This window comes from Cherax quadricarinatus, chromosome 78 (genome assembly GCF_038502225.1).
Source record: "Cherax quadricarinatus isolate ZL_2023a chromosome 78, ASM3850222v1, whole genome shotgun sequence".
NCBI classification, from domain to species: domain Eukaryota; kingdom Metazoa; phylum Arthropoda; class Malacostraca; order Decapoda; family Parastacidae; genus Cherax; species Cherax quadricarinatus.
In genome coordinates this window covers 909,406-927,334 of record NC_091369.1, presented here as the reverse complement: position 1 = coordinate 927,334, position 17,929 = coordinate 909,406, and the positions used below count along the sequence as shown (strand labels likewise).

The following is a 17,929-nucleotide window of genomic DNA, read 5'->3' as shown; positions in this document are numbered from 1 at the left end:
TAAAATACACATAGAATTTGCAAGGATGCGTTGAAAATGGAAAGTGCTAAATCTCACTAGTTAACTCACAGGAGTCACCCTGTGGCTGAAGGATGGGCGCATTCACTTGAGATGCAAGGAGAGGATACTTCCAATTACTTGGTAATAAAAATATAACCAGCTACAAAACGAGATACACTCCATAAACAACACTGCGACATGTAAGTCCAGACCCCCGGACTCTTAGATTCTAGAGTACTTCTCATATACGGTATGCAGCACATGTCTCGAGTTACGTTATTTAGACTAAGTTTGGGAAGGTAAAGTCAAATTAGCTTGTTTTCTATCAATAAAAATAACTACTTGTAACATCACAATGCTAATATATAAAGACGATTAAAAGTTCTGACGAGCGAATAGAAAACATACACCTATTGTTTGCTGTAGAAAGATCTACGTCAGATAATCACTCTTGAAGATTCGTTAAATAGGCACCCATTTGACTGTCTTTGCAACAGTGAAAGAGTGTATATTATTAAGAGGAAGAGGATGAACTGAAGCACGTAGCTCTACAGTAACCTATTATGTCATACTTGACCAGTGGCCCCTCACTACGGGCCCTCTCAGGAACGTCACTCAAGATGAACATGCACAGTAGCGTTGAAGATGACAGGAAGTATACGATTGCTTATTGTCACCATCATAGCCGTTGAAGACGCCACAGGATGTACAGTACTGCTCATCTTTACCATAAATGTGGGAGATGACATGAAATACAGAACTAGTCATCTTTATCACAGCTTGGGACATGGAAGCAGCACAGCACCGTTCACGTAGTGTGGGTAGCATAGAATAAGGGGGCATAAAGCATAGCACCATTCTCGCACATAAGTCATAACAGGGGGGATTAACAGCTAAGAATCATCCACGTAAACAATATGTATGTGTGTGTGTGTGTGTGTGTGTGTGTGTGTGTGTGTGTGTGTGTGTGTGTGTGTGTATATATATATATATATATATATATATATATATATATATATATATATATATATATATCGTGCCGAATAGGTAAAACTGGTCAATTAGCAAGAACTCATTTAAAATTAAGTCCTTTCTGAAATTTTCTCTTATACGTTTAGATATATTTTTTCATTAATGTTAATGTAAAAAATTTTAATTTTGCACTAAAAGAATCTTAGAAAACTTGCCTAACCTTATTATAACAAGAGCAATTTATTTTAGCCTAACCCAACTAAATATATTTTAAATACGTTTACAGTAATTTAGTGCTAAACAAACACAATCAAATATATATATTTTGTTAGGTTCAGAATGATTTTGGAGAAATTATTGCATACACAAATTTTCACTTGTCCTATATGGCAAGATGAGCGTTGCTATTTAAGCCAAGATCGCAAGTTCTGCCTATTCGGCACGACATATATATATATATATATATATATATATATATATATATATATATATATATATATATGTGTGTGTGTGTGTGTGTGTGTGTGTGTGTGTGTGTGTGTGTGTGTGTGTGTGTGTGTGTGTGTGGGTGTGTGTGTGTGTGTGTGTGTGTGTGTATAAAGAGCGAAATCAATGAATACAGCAATGAATATCTCTTGAGTCAACATGTAAAGGAAACACACACGGAAGGGGGCCAGAATGAGCCGGCAAGACTGTATCTGTTTTTCATCCTAAATGCATATGACAGGTGAAATCAACTATGAAGAACAACTGGGCCAACATTCTTATGGTATTAAATTTCGAATGCTCATTACCCGCCCCAACTGTCCCCTTCACTACCCTCATCACTAACCACTACAGCCTTTACCTACTCCATCGTCACAAAAGCCCTCCCCATTAAGTCCAAAAGGCACAATACCGTGGCTGGAACAAAACACAAATATCCTGCACATAGAGAGAAGCTTATGACTATGTTTCGGTCCGACCTGGACCATTTACAAGTCAGAACCATTCATAACTCTCACACAAAAGCCCCAGCTCCACCAATTCTACCCCAGCCACCATCACCCACGCACCAACAACTGGGAATTATTTCCCTTGTGTAATAATACTGTCATAAATGACAAACATAAAATTGGTTTACGGTAAGCTAACTCAGGCATTGTACTCGGGCAGGTGAAGTGTGCTCACTGGGGTGTACTCTCTTCAGTCTGCTCAAATAATCGTAGTGCGCTCACGAAAGGAAGTGGAGAATTCAAAAGTGTTCTGAGCTGAGAGATCTCTCGGTGCTCTTCGGAAAAAAAATATACACGAAAACACCCAAGGTAAAACTAAATAAAAAAATAAAAACTCGACCACAACGTAAAATACGATCACGCCGAGTTAAAAATCACAGTAAAATATCAACCGTAAAAGACGTCTAGACGGTCCTCACGGGCTCCCGGGTAATTAAAATACTGCACATAGGCAGTTTTTACTTCATTTTTGGTCTTCTCTCTTCTATGACCTGCACGCTTTTGCACATGCTTTGATCAAACTGCAAAAGCGACTTGTCTGACCACTTCTGATGTGTTTCATGTCTTCATGCAGTAAGTTATTAGGTACTGTCCTCACTCGTCCTTATTAGGTTTCTCAAAGGGGTAATTTTAAGTGGTTGACAATTTTTTTCTCTTGCTCCAAGTGTAACGGTGTTCCTACACCGTAATAATGCCTCTTCTTACTGGCTTTAGACTTTCATTAGTGTATCCTATTCTGGAGGAGGTTGGCAATGATATTATTAGCGAGGACATACACATACTACAGTATGTATGTGTGTGTATATATATATATATATATATATATATATATATATATATATATATATATATATATATATATATATATATATATATATATACACACACATCGAGGCAGGGTGACCCGAAAAAAAATCAGAGCTTATCTTTCCGAGAGCAAGGGGTCACTTGCCCCTTGCTCTCGGAATTTTTGTCGCCTCATTATATATATACATAATATATATATATATATATATATATATATATATATATATATATATATATATATGTGTGTGTGTGTGTGTGTGTGTGTGTGTGTGTGTGTGTGTGTGTACTCACCTAGTTGTACTCACCTAGTTGAGGTTGCGGGGGTCGAGTCCGAGCTCATGGCCCCGCCTCTTCACTGATCGCTACTAGGTCACTCTCCCTGAGCCGTGAGCTTTATCATACCTCTGCTTAAAGCTATGTATGGATCCTGCCTCCACTACATCGCTTCCCAAACTATTCCACTTACTGACTACTCTGTGGCTGAAGAAATACTTCCTAACATCCCTGTGATTCATCTGTGTCTTCAGCTTCCAACTGTGTCCCCTTGTTACTGTGTCCAATCTCTGGAACATCCTGTCTTTGTCCACCTTGTCAATTCCTCTCAGTATTTTGTATGTCGTTATCATGTCCCCCCTATCTCTCCTGTCCTCCAGTGTCGTCAGGTTGATTTCCCTTAACCTCTCCTCGTAGGACATACCTCTTAGCTCTGGGACTAGTCTTGTTGCAAACCTTTGCACTTTCTCTAGTTTCTTCACGTGCTTGGCTAGGTGTGGGTTCCAAACTGGTGCCGCATACTCCAATATGGGCCTAACATACACGGTGTACAGGGTCCTGAATGATTCCTTATTAAGATGTCGGAATGCTGTTCTGAGGTTTGCTAGGCGCCCATTTGCTGCAGCAGTTATTTGGTTGATGTGCGCTTCAGGAGATGTGCCTGGTGTTATACTCACCCCAAGATCTTTTTCCTTGAGTGAGGTTTGTAGTCTCTGACCCCCTAGACTGTACTCCGTCTGCGGCCTTCTTTGCCCTTCCCCAATCTTCATGACTTTGCACTTGGTGGGATTGAACTCCAGGAGCCAATTGCTGGACCAGGTCTGCAGCCTGTCCAGATCCCTTTGTAGTTCTGCCTGGTCTTCGATCGAGTGAATTCTTCTCATCAACTTCACGTCATCTGCAAACAGGGACACCTCAGAGTCTATTCCTTCCGTCATGTCGTGTGTGTGTGTGTGTGTGTGTGTGTGTGTGTGTGTGTGTGTGTGTGTGTGTGTGTGTGGTCTAGTGGTGGTCTAAAGCGTCATGCGTTTTCTCTCACCATTAGGCTGGCCAAAACAGCATGGGTTCGACTCCTTGGCTAGTGCAGTGTTGTTATTGATCAATACCACTTGTTCTGTGGGTACAATATATATATATATATATATATATATATATATATATATATATATATATATATATATAAACAAGTAATTCGCGAGAGCAGGCGAAATATACACAAACACTGATCTCTGGCTGAAGGAGACTCGAACCTACGAACCTTAGGACAAGGTACGCAGTGCTTTACCAATCTACCCACACTGGACCAATACCTTGGCGTGTAGCATGCGCTACACGTTTGATCCAAGGCAGCCAGCTTTCAGAGAGAAGGCTTACAGCTTTTTATCTCATCCCCTGCATGCATCAGCCTTACTAGAGATTTGAACAATGCAAGGAATTCGCGAGAGCAGGCGAAATATACACAAACACTGATCTCTGGCTGAAGGAGACTCGAACCTACGAACCTTAGGACAAGGTACGCAGTGCTTTACCAATCTACCCACACTGGACCAATACCTTGGCGTGTAGCATGCGCTACACGTTTGATCCAAGGCAGCCAGCTTTCAGAGAGAAGGCTTACAGCTTTTCATCTCATCCCCTGCATGCATCAGCCTTACTAGAGATTTGAACAATGCAAGGAATTTGCGAGAGCAGGCGAAATATACACAAACACTGATCTCTGGCTGAAGGAGACTCGAACCTACGAACCTTAGGACAAGGTACGCAGTGCTTTACCAATCTACCCACACTGGACCAATACCTTGGCGTGTAGCATGCGCTACACGTTTGATCCAAGGCAGCCAGCTTTCAGGGAGAAGGCTGACAGTTTTTCATCTCATCCCCTGCATGCATCAGCCTTACTAGAGATTTGAACAATGCAAGCATGCATATATATATATATATATATATATATATATATATATATATATATATATATATATATATATATATATATATATATATATATATATATATATATATATATATATATATATATTATATATATATATATGCCGAATAGGTAAAATTGGCCAATTAGCAAAACTCATTTAAAATTAAGTACTTTCTAAAATTTTCCCTTATTCGTTTAAAGATATATGTTTTCATTTATGTTAATGTAAAAATTAATAATTTTGTACCAGAAGAACCTTAGAAAACTTACCTGACCTTATTATAACAAGCTCAATTTAATTTAGCCTAATCCAACTAAATATATTTTACATAAGTTTACAACAATTTAATAATAAACAAACACAATGAAATATATTTTTTTTCGTTAGGGTCAGAATGATTTTTGCGAAATTATTGCATACACAAATTTTTGCTTGTCTTATTCGGCAAGAACAGCGTTGCTATTTAAGCCAAAATTGCAAGTTTTACCTACTTGTACTCACCTAGTTGAGTACACCTAGGCGAGCTCCTGGCCCCGCCTCTTTACTGTGTGTGTGTGTGTGTGTGTGTGTGTGTGTGTTTTCATGTTTGAGATTAAACATACGGTAAACATACTTATTCTCAAATGCTTGATAATTGGCTGTACAAGTTGTGCTGATGTGGTTGGCAATTTTTCATAAAAAAGAAATATTTTTATATCCTCGTCACTCGTCACTCCCATACCGCTTCCCGGAGCATAACTCACTAACTACTGGGAACGCTTGGAAGCACTTGACTTGTACTCGTTGGAACGCAGGAGGGAGAGATATATCATAATCTACACTTGGAAAATCTTGAAGGAATGGTCCCAAATCTGCACACAGAAATCACTCCCTACGAAAGTAAAAGACTGGGCAGGCGATGCAAAATGCCGCCAATAAAAAGTAGGGGCGCCATTGGTACACTAAGAGAAAACACCATAAGTGTCCGGGGCCCAAAACTGTTCAACAGCCTCCCATCAAGCATTAGGGGAATTGCCAATAAACCCCTGGCTGCCTTCAAGAGAGAGCTGGACAGATACCTAAAGTCAGTGCCGGATCAGCCGGGCTGTGGCTCGTACGTCGGACTGCGTGCGGCCAGCAGTAACAGCCTAGTTGATCAGGCCCTGATCCATCGGGAGGCCTGGTCATGGACCGGGCCGCGGGGGCGTTGATCCCCGGAATAACCTCCAGGTAACTCTAGTTCCGCTCAAAATATTCCTTGATCCAGCAAAGTACATTTCCCGTTATCCCTGCTTACTCTTCCAGTTTGTGAACAGTCTTCAGTGGGGAACGTGACTAATGCCTTCAACACTCCAGAAACATGCAGTATACCCTCTTTTTCCCTGCTCAATATCCTTCAAAGTAGCCACTAGCCGGGCTGTGGCTCGTACGTCGGTTTGCGTGCGGCCAGCAGTAACAGCCTGGTTGATCAGGCCTTGGTCCACCGCCAGGCCTGGTCATGGACCGGGCCGCGGGGGCATTGACCCCTGGAACACACTCCAGGTATAATCCAGGTATCTATTACCCAGCCGAATTGCGTTATACTGTATTTCAAGAAGCATTAAACCTATGCGAGTCACTCACCGCAATGAGTCGTGGAGGCTCTATCCCCCTCCAATAATCGTGGCCTTATCTCTGAACAGTCATACTGTAAGTCAGAATTTTACAGTCACAGAACTCCGGTATAAAGAAAAAACACGGAACGGGTGGGTTTCGAACCCATGGTAAGTGAATCCTAAAGCTCCAGGCCAGTGAGTAAGGTATGAGTTCAAACCCCACCCGTTCCTTGGTTTGTTTACAATCGCATTATTACGAAGTCCGACATGTCTGCTGGACAGAATTTTTCAAGTTTAAACCCGTACTTGTGTTAAATTTTGGGAGTTTGAGTATGTTACGCCCCACCTTCTTGGCCACCTCTTTGTATTACACATTACACGAATTCATCTTCTATATTGTTCCCATATTACGCTCACTAAAATTATTTTATAACATGGCTCATCTTCATTTACGATCAGGCCATTTTTGAGCCAATTACTTACGAACACACACTCACTTTCCGAGCGGTACTTACGAACGGAAACATCACATCCAGTGAGGAACACGCATCTACATGCTCAGCGTCCGTGTCTTATGGTTCTGGCTCTAATCTGCACACAGAAATCACTACCTACGAAAGCAAAAGACTTGGCAGGTGGCGCAACATACCCCTAATGAAAAGTAGGGGCACCATTAGTACACTAAGAGAAAACGCAATAAGTGTCCGAGGCCCAAGACTGTTCAACAGCCTCCCACCAGCCATAAGGGGAATTACCAGTAGACCCCTGGCTGTCTTCAAGAGGGAGCCGGACAAATACCTAGTCAGTGCCGGATCAGCCGGGCTGTGGTTCGTACGTTGGACTACACTCGGCTAGCAATAACAGCCTAGTTGAACAGGCCCTGATCCACCGGGAGGCCTGGTCATGAACCGGGCCGCGGGGGCGTTGATCCCCGGAATACACTCCAGGTAGACTCCAGGTATGTAGGCTCCTCCCATGATAGAATCTATCCTTCTATACTCTGTCTATGTTTCAAAGTATTTTATGTTTGCAGGGATCATGTCACAGTGCATGACTCAGCCTCTTGAGCTATACTGACTACAATTACTGATGCCTGTCCTCGAAACTCTTTGGCGTTCGTCTCTGCCACTACTGAATTTAGACCATTTAACTTACCTACTGCTCTAAGACATTCATATGGCAGTCCCTGGTCTTTTCACTTCAGTCCGTCCCTATTTGCCGAGTCCATTTCTCAGACACTACATGGTAACCAAGTCTTCCTTAGTTCTTCTGTCTTCCAGGGATGTTATGTTCAATAATTTTAGTCTTTCCTCGCAGTACATTTCTTACAGTTTCGGGAATAGGTCTAGTTAGAAGTCTTTGGACATTTTCACTCTCCTGAACATGTTTTCAGGCGGACACTCCATACCGGTATAAATCCTGTATAACGTCCCATAACATTTCATGTTAAATTTTCTGTAAATTCTCCAAAGGTTTTCCACCCTCACACACGCTGACGACATTTAAGTTGACATTCGCCTCACGCGATATGTGATGTTCACAACAGAACGTTTATTTCTTGTACTCGCCTAGTTGTGTATGAAAAGCAAAATTCAGATATTTGTTTTCAAAACATAAAATCCTGATGATGATGAGGACCGAATTTTCGCTGAAACACTGATAATCAGTACAATATTTTAAGAGATAAATTCGTAACCTTTCGCATCTTATCGCAAGTGAGCTAAGCTTATTACCTTAGTGATGTGTGTGTGTGTGTGTGTGTGTGTGTGTGTGTGTGTGTGTGTGTGTGTGTGTGTGTGTGTGTGTGTGTGTGTGTGTGTGTGTGTGTGCGCGCATGTGCACGTGTGCGCGCGCGTGCATGCAATGCCAAATGGGTAAAATTTGCGACATTGGTTTAAATAGCAACGCTCGTCTTGCCGAGGCAAGCGAAAAATTTGTGTATGCAATAATTTCACAAAAATCTTTCTGAATCTAAGGAAAAAATATATTTCATTGTGTTTATTTATTAAATTATTGTAAACTTATTTAAAATATATTTAGTTGGATTAGAATAAATTAAATTGCGCTTGTTATAATAAGGTCAGGTAAGTTTTCTAAGGTTCTTCTGGTAAAAAATTATTAATTTTTACATTAACATAAATGAAAAAGTACTATATCTTTAAACGTATAAGAGAAAATTTTAGAAAGGATTTAATTTTAAACGAGTTCTTGCTAACTGACCAATTTTACCTATTCGGCACACACACACACACACACACACACACACACGTACAAATTATATAGAGGAAATAAGACTGACGTGTCACACAATGTCAGAGATGCGAGTACATATATACTTATAGAATATGGATGTACTTACTGTGGGGTGCTGAGGTTCTTGAGGGCGTCCCGGGGTACTGGAGGGGGCGTACCTATCAGACGTTCTCGTGGTGGCGAGTCTGGGGGAAGGGGCGGCGCCTCTGTGGGTGTGGGAGATACCTCAGAGGGCGTGGGTGGGGGAGGCAGCGGTTCATCACTCAACACAACCTCACCCTCTACGACGGGAGGGGGCGGAGGTGGGGGCAAGTCCGGGGTGGAGGAGCGGGAGGTGGGGCTGGTGGGTGGAACTAAGTGGGCGGCATGGTTGGCGAGATGGGTGGGCGACGTATGGAGTCGTGTGTCGCAGGGAGACCGCTGGAGTCTTTGACAGCCTGGCGTGAGAGTCGTAAGAGCCGCGGGTGGTGTGGGCGACGCTTCGGGAGATTTGGGAGGATCTGGTGCGGGTGGCTTGCGGTAGTAATACGGTCGTGCTGGAGATCTTATCTCAGTAGACTCCTCTAACCGTCTTATCTCTGCGTCGGGGGCGTTCTCCCCTTGGGGAGAGGCGGTGAGAGCAGCAGAGGGCGGGTTGCTCGCCGCCTCGGCGTTGGGGCCGTGGAACAGAGATCGCAAAGTAGGCTTCTTGGGCGGGCGTTCGGGTGGTCGTGGGGGCGGGTCATCGTTAGTGGGTGGGGGAAGGGAGGGCGGTCTGGGAGGGTCGATCTGGTGGGTGACGAGTGTGTCTGAGGTGGTGGTGGTAATGCCCCCGTCGACCAGACCCCGGGAGGAGCGAGTGGAGCTGCAACAAACAAGTCTACATTAGCACTACAGCGTTAACTACAGCATCTACATCTACTGATGTACTAACTCCTAGCGCTCTAAAACAAACTCAGCAAGCATTTGGTTTCTTAAAGAAGCAAAAGCATATATTAAAGCTTTCATTTTTCTGGGTAAATACATCAACTACATGGAGGTTACCTGGTTACACTAAGTAATCTACACTATAATCTTTATATACATAATATATAAACAATCTATACATAGTTTGTACACAATCTATACACACATCAAAATAACTTAGTACGAAGACCACTACAATTAAAAATTATGAATATAAACGTTTCCTCTTCGAACAAGGAAACTTAAAACATAGAATACATGACACATCCTTTATGTGTGTTTAAATAAATATGTGTGTGTGTGTGTGTGTGTGTGTGTGTGTGTGTGTGTGTGTGTGTGTGTGTGTGTGTGTGTGTGTGTGTGTGTGTGTGTGTGTGTATGTGTGTATGTGTGTATGTGTGTATGTGTGTGTGTGTGTGTGTGTGTGTGTGTGTGTGTGTGTGTGTGTGTGTGTGTGTGTGTGTGTGTGTGTGTGTGTGTGTGTGTGTGTGTGTGTGTGTGGCGCGCGCGCTAGCCAGACAGTACCTATGGGAGATCCAGCTTCAGCTCCTTGTTCCGTCTCTTAATTCTCTTCATTCCACTTATTCTTCACTACTCTTTTACAGGAAGTCTTTCTTAACGTCTCTGTGGCATACCTGACTTATCAGCTTCAATACATGTTCCTTTATTCTGGTCCCTCTCAGTCATTCAGTTCCTACTCTTTGAAATTGTGAATGGTATTTGCCTCCACGACCACTTTATAATGTCATAGGTTCCCAACCTGTGGGCCGCCGAGTTGTTGCTGAGACCATAAAGTAATCTCAAACGCTCCTTTGCCATACGTATATTTACCTGCAATCTATTTAGTATCGTATACCCTCTTGGTCCTCCTCTTTACATCTGCTGTTTGGTTAAGTTAATTAAGTCTCTGCATGTAGTTTATTCCTCGTAGTACATGCCATATGCTGTGAGCGTGGAAAACCTGGGATGTTTTCCCAGCAGTGAGCAGCACAAACTTAATGACAAGGACGCGTCGACCTGTGTATCACGTCATAAATCACAAGTAAGAAGCTGGCGGCAGCACCAGGCGGCGCTAACCACCTCCCACACACTCTCTATAGACCACAAACTTCAATACTTGGCAAACGTTCCCGATTACCCAGCGACCAGCCAGATGTTCAACACTAAAGGTAAATTAGTTCTGCTCTGAGTAATGGGGCGTCGATTTCATCTTTGTTAACTTTCTCGAGAATGTACTGTACTCTGAGGAAACTTTCACATGATGTAGCACTGTACCAGAAGGGAAATGTTTTTCAGATTACACGCCCAACATTGTAATAAAATAAAATAGAAAAACACATAAATACTAGAAATGTATATTATTAAAGATATTAAAAAAGAGAAAATGAAACAACCAAATTTTTTCATTTTATTTCACGAAGAAATCTGAAACAGATAATATAATGACGTGTTACAAAAATCGTATCATACATCTCTGATCCTACACTCGATTTATTCCTAGCTTTATAATAGTTTTTAATGACTACCCAACAGACAAGCATGTAATTTTTTTGCTCGAGTCGTCATTAAGGTCTACCTACCTACTTATTCATTTATGACCGCTGTATACCTCTACGGTTTGTGAATGAGATGCAGGTTATTTATATTAAATACGTGTATTTACTAACCAAAATCAAAATCAATCATCTCACCATTTATGCACTACACTGCTCATCCTACAAGCAGTAGCCAAAAGAGTTAGTTATAAAATGGGTCAAAGGAACTAAACACCAATATTGTTACCAATAATATTGTGGAAAATATACAGTATATTTTCCGAAAATAGTGTATTTGTATGTAAATTAATAAAATATATTGTATTTAATAAAAATTATATTATAAAAAATGGGAAGCAGGGAGAGTCGCCATGTTTTTGAATGAGCCAAGAAAACGTTAGTGAAAATAAGGTGTATAATTTTCGTCGCTCTAGAGGTTATATTGGGCTTACACCTCACAAATAGGAGCCAAAATTATTGGATGTGCATTTCTGCATAAGTTGAGCATTAAATCGATGTACAGGACAGCTCCAGGAACCTCAGATAAACTATCTAAATTATGTTTGTAATTCTGGCCAGTATTATCATCAAAATTTAGTTAGAGGGAGGTTTTTGAGTATTATACACAGTAATCTCCAGACTAATTGGTGAGTGCTATGATTATAAATTCTCCTTCTGTTATATAAATGTGTATATGTAATCATTTATTAATTTTAATATACAGTCCACAAAAATTATAATAATTTTACCAGAATTCATGGTATGTACATTTCATTTGCAATTAATATAGGTCTAGAGCAACTTGTGGAGAGATAGATGGTAGGTATCGAAGGGGGACATTTTTGCGACCTAGGTGTCCTAAAAAATTCCTATTTGTCTCTGTAATTTTGATAAATAATAATTATCTTTGTTACCATTTACTTGTATGTATGTAATGATCATCCAGATAAATGTAATTTTCCACAAATTTACCCGTTGGTCCTTCTTGAACCGGAGGTAATTAGTGAAGTCATTAATTAGTGAATTAATTACTTAATAATTATATATGAAATGACAGGAGGTGGATGTTAGGTCCACAAATTTACTTAATGTGTAGTGGATTATAATTTGTATAACATTAATTTTGCTAAGCCAAGTCTGGCAAGGATAAGCCAAGTCTGGCTAAGGTTTATATTAATGTGTATTTAAAAATTATATTATAATTTCCTTACATGTGTAATTACTAAGCTCAAGTGTAGCTAACATTATTAATGTGTATTTAAAATTTATATTATAATTTTCTTACATGTAATTGCTAAGCTCAAGTGTAGCTAGGATTTATTCAAAGGTAAGTTGTAATATTTACCTTTATGAAGTGCATAATTTAGTACATAATCAGTGTTATTAATTAAGTTGAATTTAATACATTGCATCATGGCTGAAAATGAGGAAATTAATGTAGAAGACAAACATATGGAATATAGAGCAAAAAAAAGCATCACTGCAAGCTAGAAAAGGGCATGTAACAAAAGCATACAATAAATGTTTGGAATTAATGAATCAAGAAACTGTGAATACTGCTTTAAAATTGTATTGAGACTGAAGTAGATCTTATGATTAATCAGTATTATGAATTGGAGGAAAAGATTCTTGTAAAAGTCAAGCCTTGAATAAATTAAAATGTGTAAACCAGGCAGTTAATCAATCTGCTCCAACAAATAATATGTCTTTGCCAAAACTCCCAGAATTATGTTTACCTGTATTTAATCCTGGAGAAAATTGGGAGAAGTTTTGGTAAATTTTTAAAGCAGCTGTGCATGATAGGAGTGACCTAGCCTGTGTAACTAAATTATTTTACCTCAAAGGACAGGTAAGAGGAGATGCTCACATACTCATACAAGCCTTTCCCAATGTAGATGATTCTTACAAAGAAGCAGTTGATTTGTTGAAGGTCACTTATGGTAATATAGAACAAAGTAGGTTGGATCTAGTGAATATCATTGTTAATTTAAAATATCCAGATCACAATTACAAAGGTTTACAACAGTTTAGAGTTAAACTGGAGAGCACTCTCAAAACTTTAAGTAATAAATATAATTTGAAGGAATCAGACTGGTTATTTAGTGCCATTGTACAGAATAAATTAAGCTGTAAAACACTTGAATGGATCTCGAACAAGTATCACAAAGGTTATTTTGGTCTGGAGGAAATAAGACTAGGTCTACAAGAATTAATTGTTCAGTTGCAGACCAGCCAACCAATTCATTTTAAAGATGCAACACATAATAACTCTGAGGTATCTGTCAAGTTTCACAAAAGGAAAAATTATCCCAATGTTAATAATCAAAATTCATTTCCTAAAAAGAGTTGCATAGGTGCATATCAAATAGCAGGAATCAGAAATAATGGTTCTCCACAAGGTAAGAAGAATAAGTACCCTCCTAAGAGTAGCCCAGTTAATAAGAAACCAGTCAAAGAAAAGAGAGATTGTCTCTTCTGCAAGGGTACTCATTTTTCTAAGAATTGCAATGCATACAATTCATGGAATGATAAAGTTGAAAGATTGGAGGAACTTGGCAGATATATCAGATGTCTAGGTGTCCTACAAAAATCCTATTTGTCTCTGTAACTTTGATAAATAATAATTATCGTTGTTGTCATTTACTTGTATGCATGTAATGATCATCCAGGTAAATGTAATTTTCCACAAATTTTATACAATGCATAAAAAGGTATCATTAAATAAGTGAAAATGAAAATGAAAATGTTTATATCCTTGCAAAGCCTACAATGTGTGATTTACATATTAAAAAATATTAATTACAAAGGCCATTAGGATGCAAAACATCACTATGTACTGACCAGAAGTTTCGCCTCTTCAGCAGGCTTATTTTCAATTAATGACAGATGCGACTATTATACTGGAGACAGTGGAAGAAGCCTATTGCACAGGCAAAACGCCTAGCCAATAAAGATACCCAGGTGTTGCAGATAAGTTATAAATTACCAACCTGGAGGTTACCTGGAGGTTATTCCGGGGATCAACGCCCCCGCGGCCCGGTCCATGACCAGGCCTCCCGATGGATCAGGGCCTGATCAACTAGGCTGTTACTGCTGGCCGCACGCAGTCCGACGTACGAGCCACAGCCCGGCTGATCCGGCACTGACTTTAGGTATCTGTCCAGCTCTCTCTTGAAGGCAGCCAGGGGTTTATTGGCAATTCCCCTAATGCTTGATGGGAGGCTGTTGAACAGTTTTGGGCCCCGGACACTTATGGTGTTTTCTCTTAGTGTACCAATGGCGCCCCTACTTTTTATTGGCGGCATTTTGCATCGCCTGCCCAGTCTTTTACTTTCGTAGGGAGTGATTTCTGTGTGCAGATTTGGGACCATTCCTTCCAAGATTTTCCAAGTGTAGATTATGATATATCTCTCCCTCCTGCGTTCCAACGAGTACAAGTCAAGTGCTTCCAAGCGTTCCCAGTAGTTAAGGTGCTTGACAGAACTTATACGTGCAGTAAAGGATCTCTGTACACTCTCTAGATCTGCGATTTCACCTGCTTTGTATGGAGATGTTAATGTACAGCAGTATTCCAGCCTAGAGAGAACAAGTGATTTGAAAAGGATCATCATGGGCTTGGCATCTCTCGTTTTGAAAGTTCTCATTATCCATCCTATCATTTTCTTTGCACGTGCGATCGTGGCACTGTTGTGATCCTTGAAAGTGAGATCCTCAGACATTACTACTCCCAGGTCCCTTACATTATTTTTCCACTCTATTGTATGGCCGGAGTCAGTAGTATACTCTGTTCTAGTTATTATCTCCTCCAGTTTTCCATAACGGAGTAGTTGGAATTTGTCCTCATTGAACATCATATTGTTTACCGTTGCCCATTGGAAAACTTTGTTTATATCTTCTTGGAGGTTAACCGCGTCCTCAGCAGATGACAGCCTCATGCAGATCCTAGTATCATCCGCAAAGGATGATACGGTGCTGTGGTGTATATCTCTGTTTATGTCTGATATGAGGATAAGGAATAAGATGGGGGCGAGTACTGTGCCTTGTGGAACAGAGCTCTTCACTATGGCAGCCTCCGATTTAACTCTGTTGACCACTACTCTTCTCAACCCGGGGGAAAAATAAACACTAAGTGTAATATAATGCGATCCTTCAATGACAACGTTTCGCCCACACAGTGGGCTTTATCATATTATATTGCATGTCTTTTTTCCAGGTGTTGCACGTCTTACACAAACAAGCACTAGAAATATGCGAGTATGGGATGCACGTTTTCTGTAGAGTCAAGTTGAAGAAAACTGCGCGTAGGGTAATCTCCTGTAAAATACTCCACTGGGGTTCCTTGGTCCTCTTCCCTAGGATGCCACCAGCGATAATCGGAAAAAAATCAGGTACCTACTTACTGATAGGTGAATACAGGCAACAGGTATAAGGAAACATGCCCAGTATTTCCACACGCACTACAATCGAACCTGGGTCCGACGGTTGTGAGCTGAAGACGTTACCACCGAACCACGACATGAGGTTGAAATATGATATATTTAGGTTTTTTACATATGGTTTCACAGATAATTATGCAGGGGATACAACAGTGGTAATAAAGCTTGTAGATCAGTGGCTGCACGTTAGGCTTACAAACAAAACCAACCGGGTTGAACACTGGGCGAGGAGGTTTGTGTAAACAAGTCTCCTAACACCCGTTGCTCCTGTTACCTTGCATTAAATAAATACCTTGGGTTAAGTACCCTTTTATGAGTCACGTTTTGAGGGAGGGATTTGCTAATAAAAAAAAAGGCTCCCAATGGAAATAGTCACACTGCTTTCCAGTCCCTGAAAATATTATATTCCTGTGTAATGTTGACCACTCACAGGATGGGTGGTAGTCAAACTAACTACTGCTTGGCTTTGGTTATTATGGGTGGTAAATTATTACAGTGCAAAATAAGTAAATTATTACAGTGCAAAATAAGTAAATTATTACAGTGCAAAATAAGTAAATTATTACAGTGCAAAATAAGTAAATGAATAAGGCAGCCACGAAGGATGAGATCTTTTGAATACCACTTTCTCAGCTTATGTACTACGCTAATACATCTATGTAGATTTTTAACCCCTGGGGGAGGGCAAGTGGCAGGAGATATAGACAGCGCAAATTATCCTACAACAGCTGTATAATCCTACGGGTTTAGCGTTTCCCCTTGATTATAATAATAATATCCTACAACAAGAACAAGGAAATTAAAGACCTATTTTCCAGAGGGTGAACACAGGTCACCAGCACCTATAAAACCGTAAAAATACAAATAAGCAAATAATAATAATAATAATAATAATAATAATAATAATAATAATAATAATAAACAGCCGCGGCAAGTGTCTGAGAGTAACAACGAATGAGTGGGCGCAGAAAGGCGGCCTGGCGGCGGCATCAACCACAGATGTCGCCCACAACACGACCTCGTGGAACGCGCGCGCGCTCCTGCCTGCTGGCCGCTACCCTGCATCCTCCCACAACCACACATGAAACTTCCATATCTAGAAATGCAGTCCTTGAACAACTGTACGTGCTTCATTTACAATAACATGCTTTACGTGTTATGATAGCCCTCAACGCTCAGTAACACCTAGAAAGTCTGAAATATCAATTATGTTACTGATTCTGAGATCATCACTCGCCTCCCCTGCCTTGTATTATATCAATCTGAATGAGACAGTAATATTACGAGAATATGAACTATTAAGAAACAGTAAAGTTATGGGTGTAGTGAATGCACAAATAATGCAATATAACAGTTGTTATAAGTTTATTTTAAGACTGCTCAAAATGATCTGCAGAACCAGAAAGTTTCTACAAAGTATGTCAATGTAAGACTTACCCAGTCAACTTGGAAGCGTTCACGAGACGGAAAGAAAAGGGTAGAAATCCCGCCAGTGTCAAACATTTCACAGGTTTCCATACCATACGTATATGACCCAAGAGAAGTGCACTGCTGAGTGGCTAATGTATATTGACCTATTACCTATAGAGAGAGGACAAGCAAACCAAGAAAAGTGTGCAAACCGGTCTACCATGACTGATGGATTAAGTAAAAATCCTTAATTTAATATCTATGCAATCACCACGTGGTACAGGTGTGGGAGTTTTACCGGCGACTGGGATCAGGCCTCTCTAATGAATGCCTAGTCAATCCATCACAGCATGATTGATCTAGCACACAGTGTAGGTAGTGATCTAGATTTTTCTTATGATCTCTATATTGGTCCTGAAATATTTCAGATATCTGCGGGTTGTATGCTGAAACGTCAAGGACCACGAAGTTGATACAATGCTCATTGTATTGTGTCCGTGGCTTCCCTATTTTCCATTCGGTTTAATTTACATTCCCTTCCGCCCCTCTCACTCTGGTATAACATGGTAACGTGCAGATCTGAGACTAGGTATCTTCCATGTGCATATTATCGTGTATCTCCCTCGCCTTCCTCCCAGAGTGTGCATTACCAATTCATCGACGCGTTCCTATAGTTTAAATTTAAGCTTTATTGGTTATTAGTTCTATGTGGACGGTAAACGTTCTGTTTTTTCCAGCGTTGTTATCTTACCAAAGAGAATGTGCCAAAGGCACGTTAGAAATTGTTATTTGCTGTAA

The 17,929-nt window shown here is 40.4% G+C and overlaps 1 protein-coding gene across 5 annotated transcripts in view; it reads right to left on the bottom strand.

The window, feature by feature from the left end:
- Nucleotides 1-17,929, bottom strand: part of LOC128701528 (protein Shroom) — a 942,770-nt gene that overhangs the window by 117,054 nt on the left and 807,787 nt on the right. For 4 of the 5 annotated variants that reach the window (XM_053795246.2, XM_053795245.2, XM_070101538.1 and 1 more), the window contains one exon: nucleotides 8,912-9,649. The exons of the other annotated variant lie outside the window; for it this stretch is intronic. In XM_053795246.2, coding sequence (XP_053651221.1) covers nucleotides 8,912-9,649 — 738 coding nt within the window. The remainder of the gene's footprint in view (nucleotides 1-8,911; nucleotides 9,650-17,929) is intronic. 5 annotated transcript variants of the gene reach the window in all.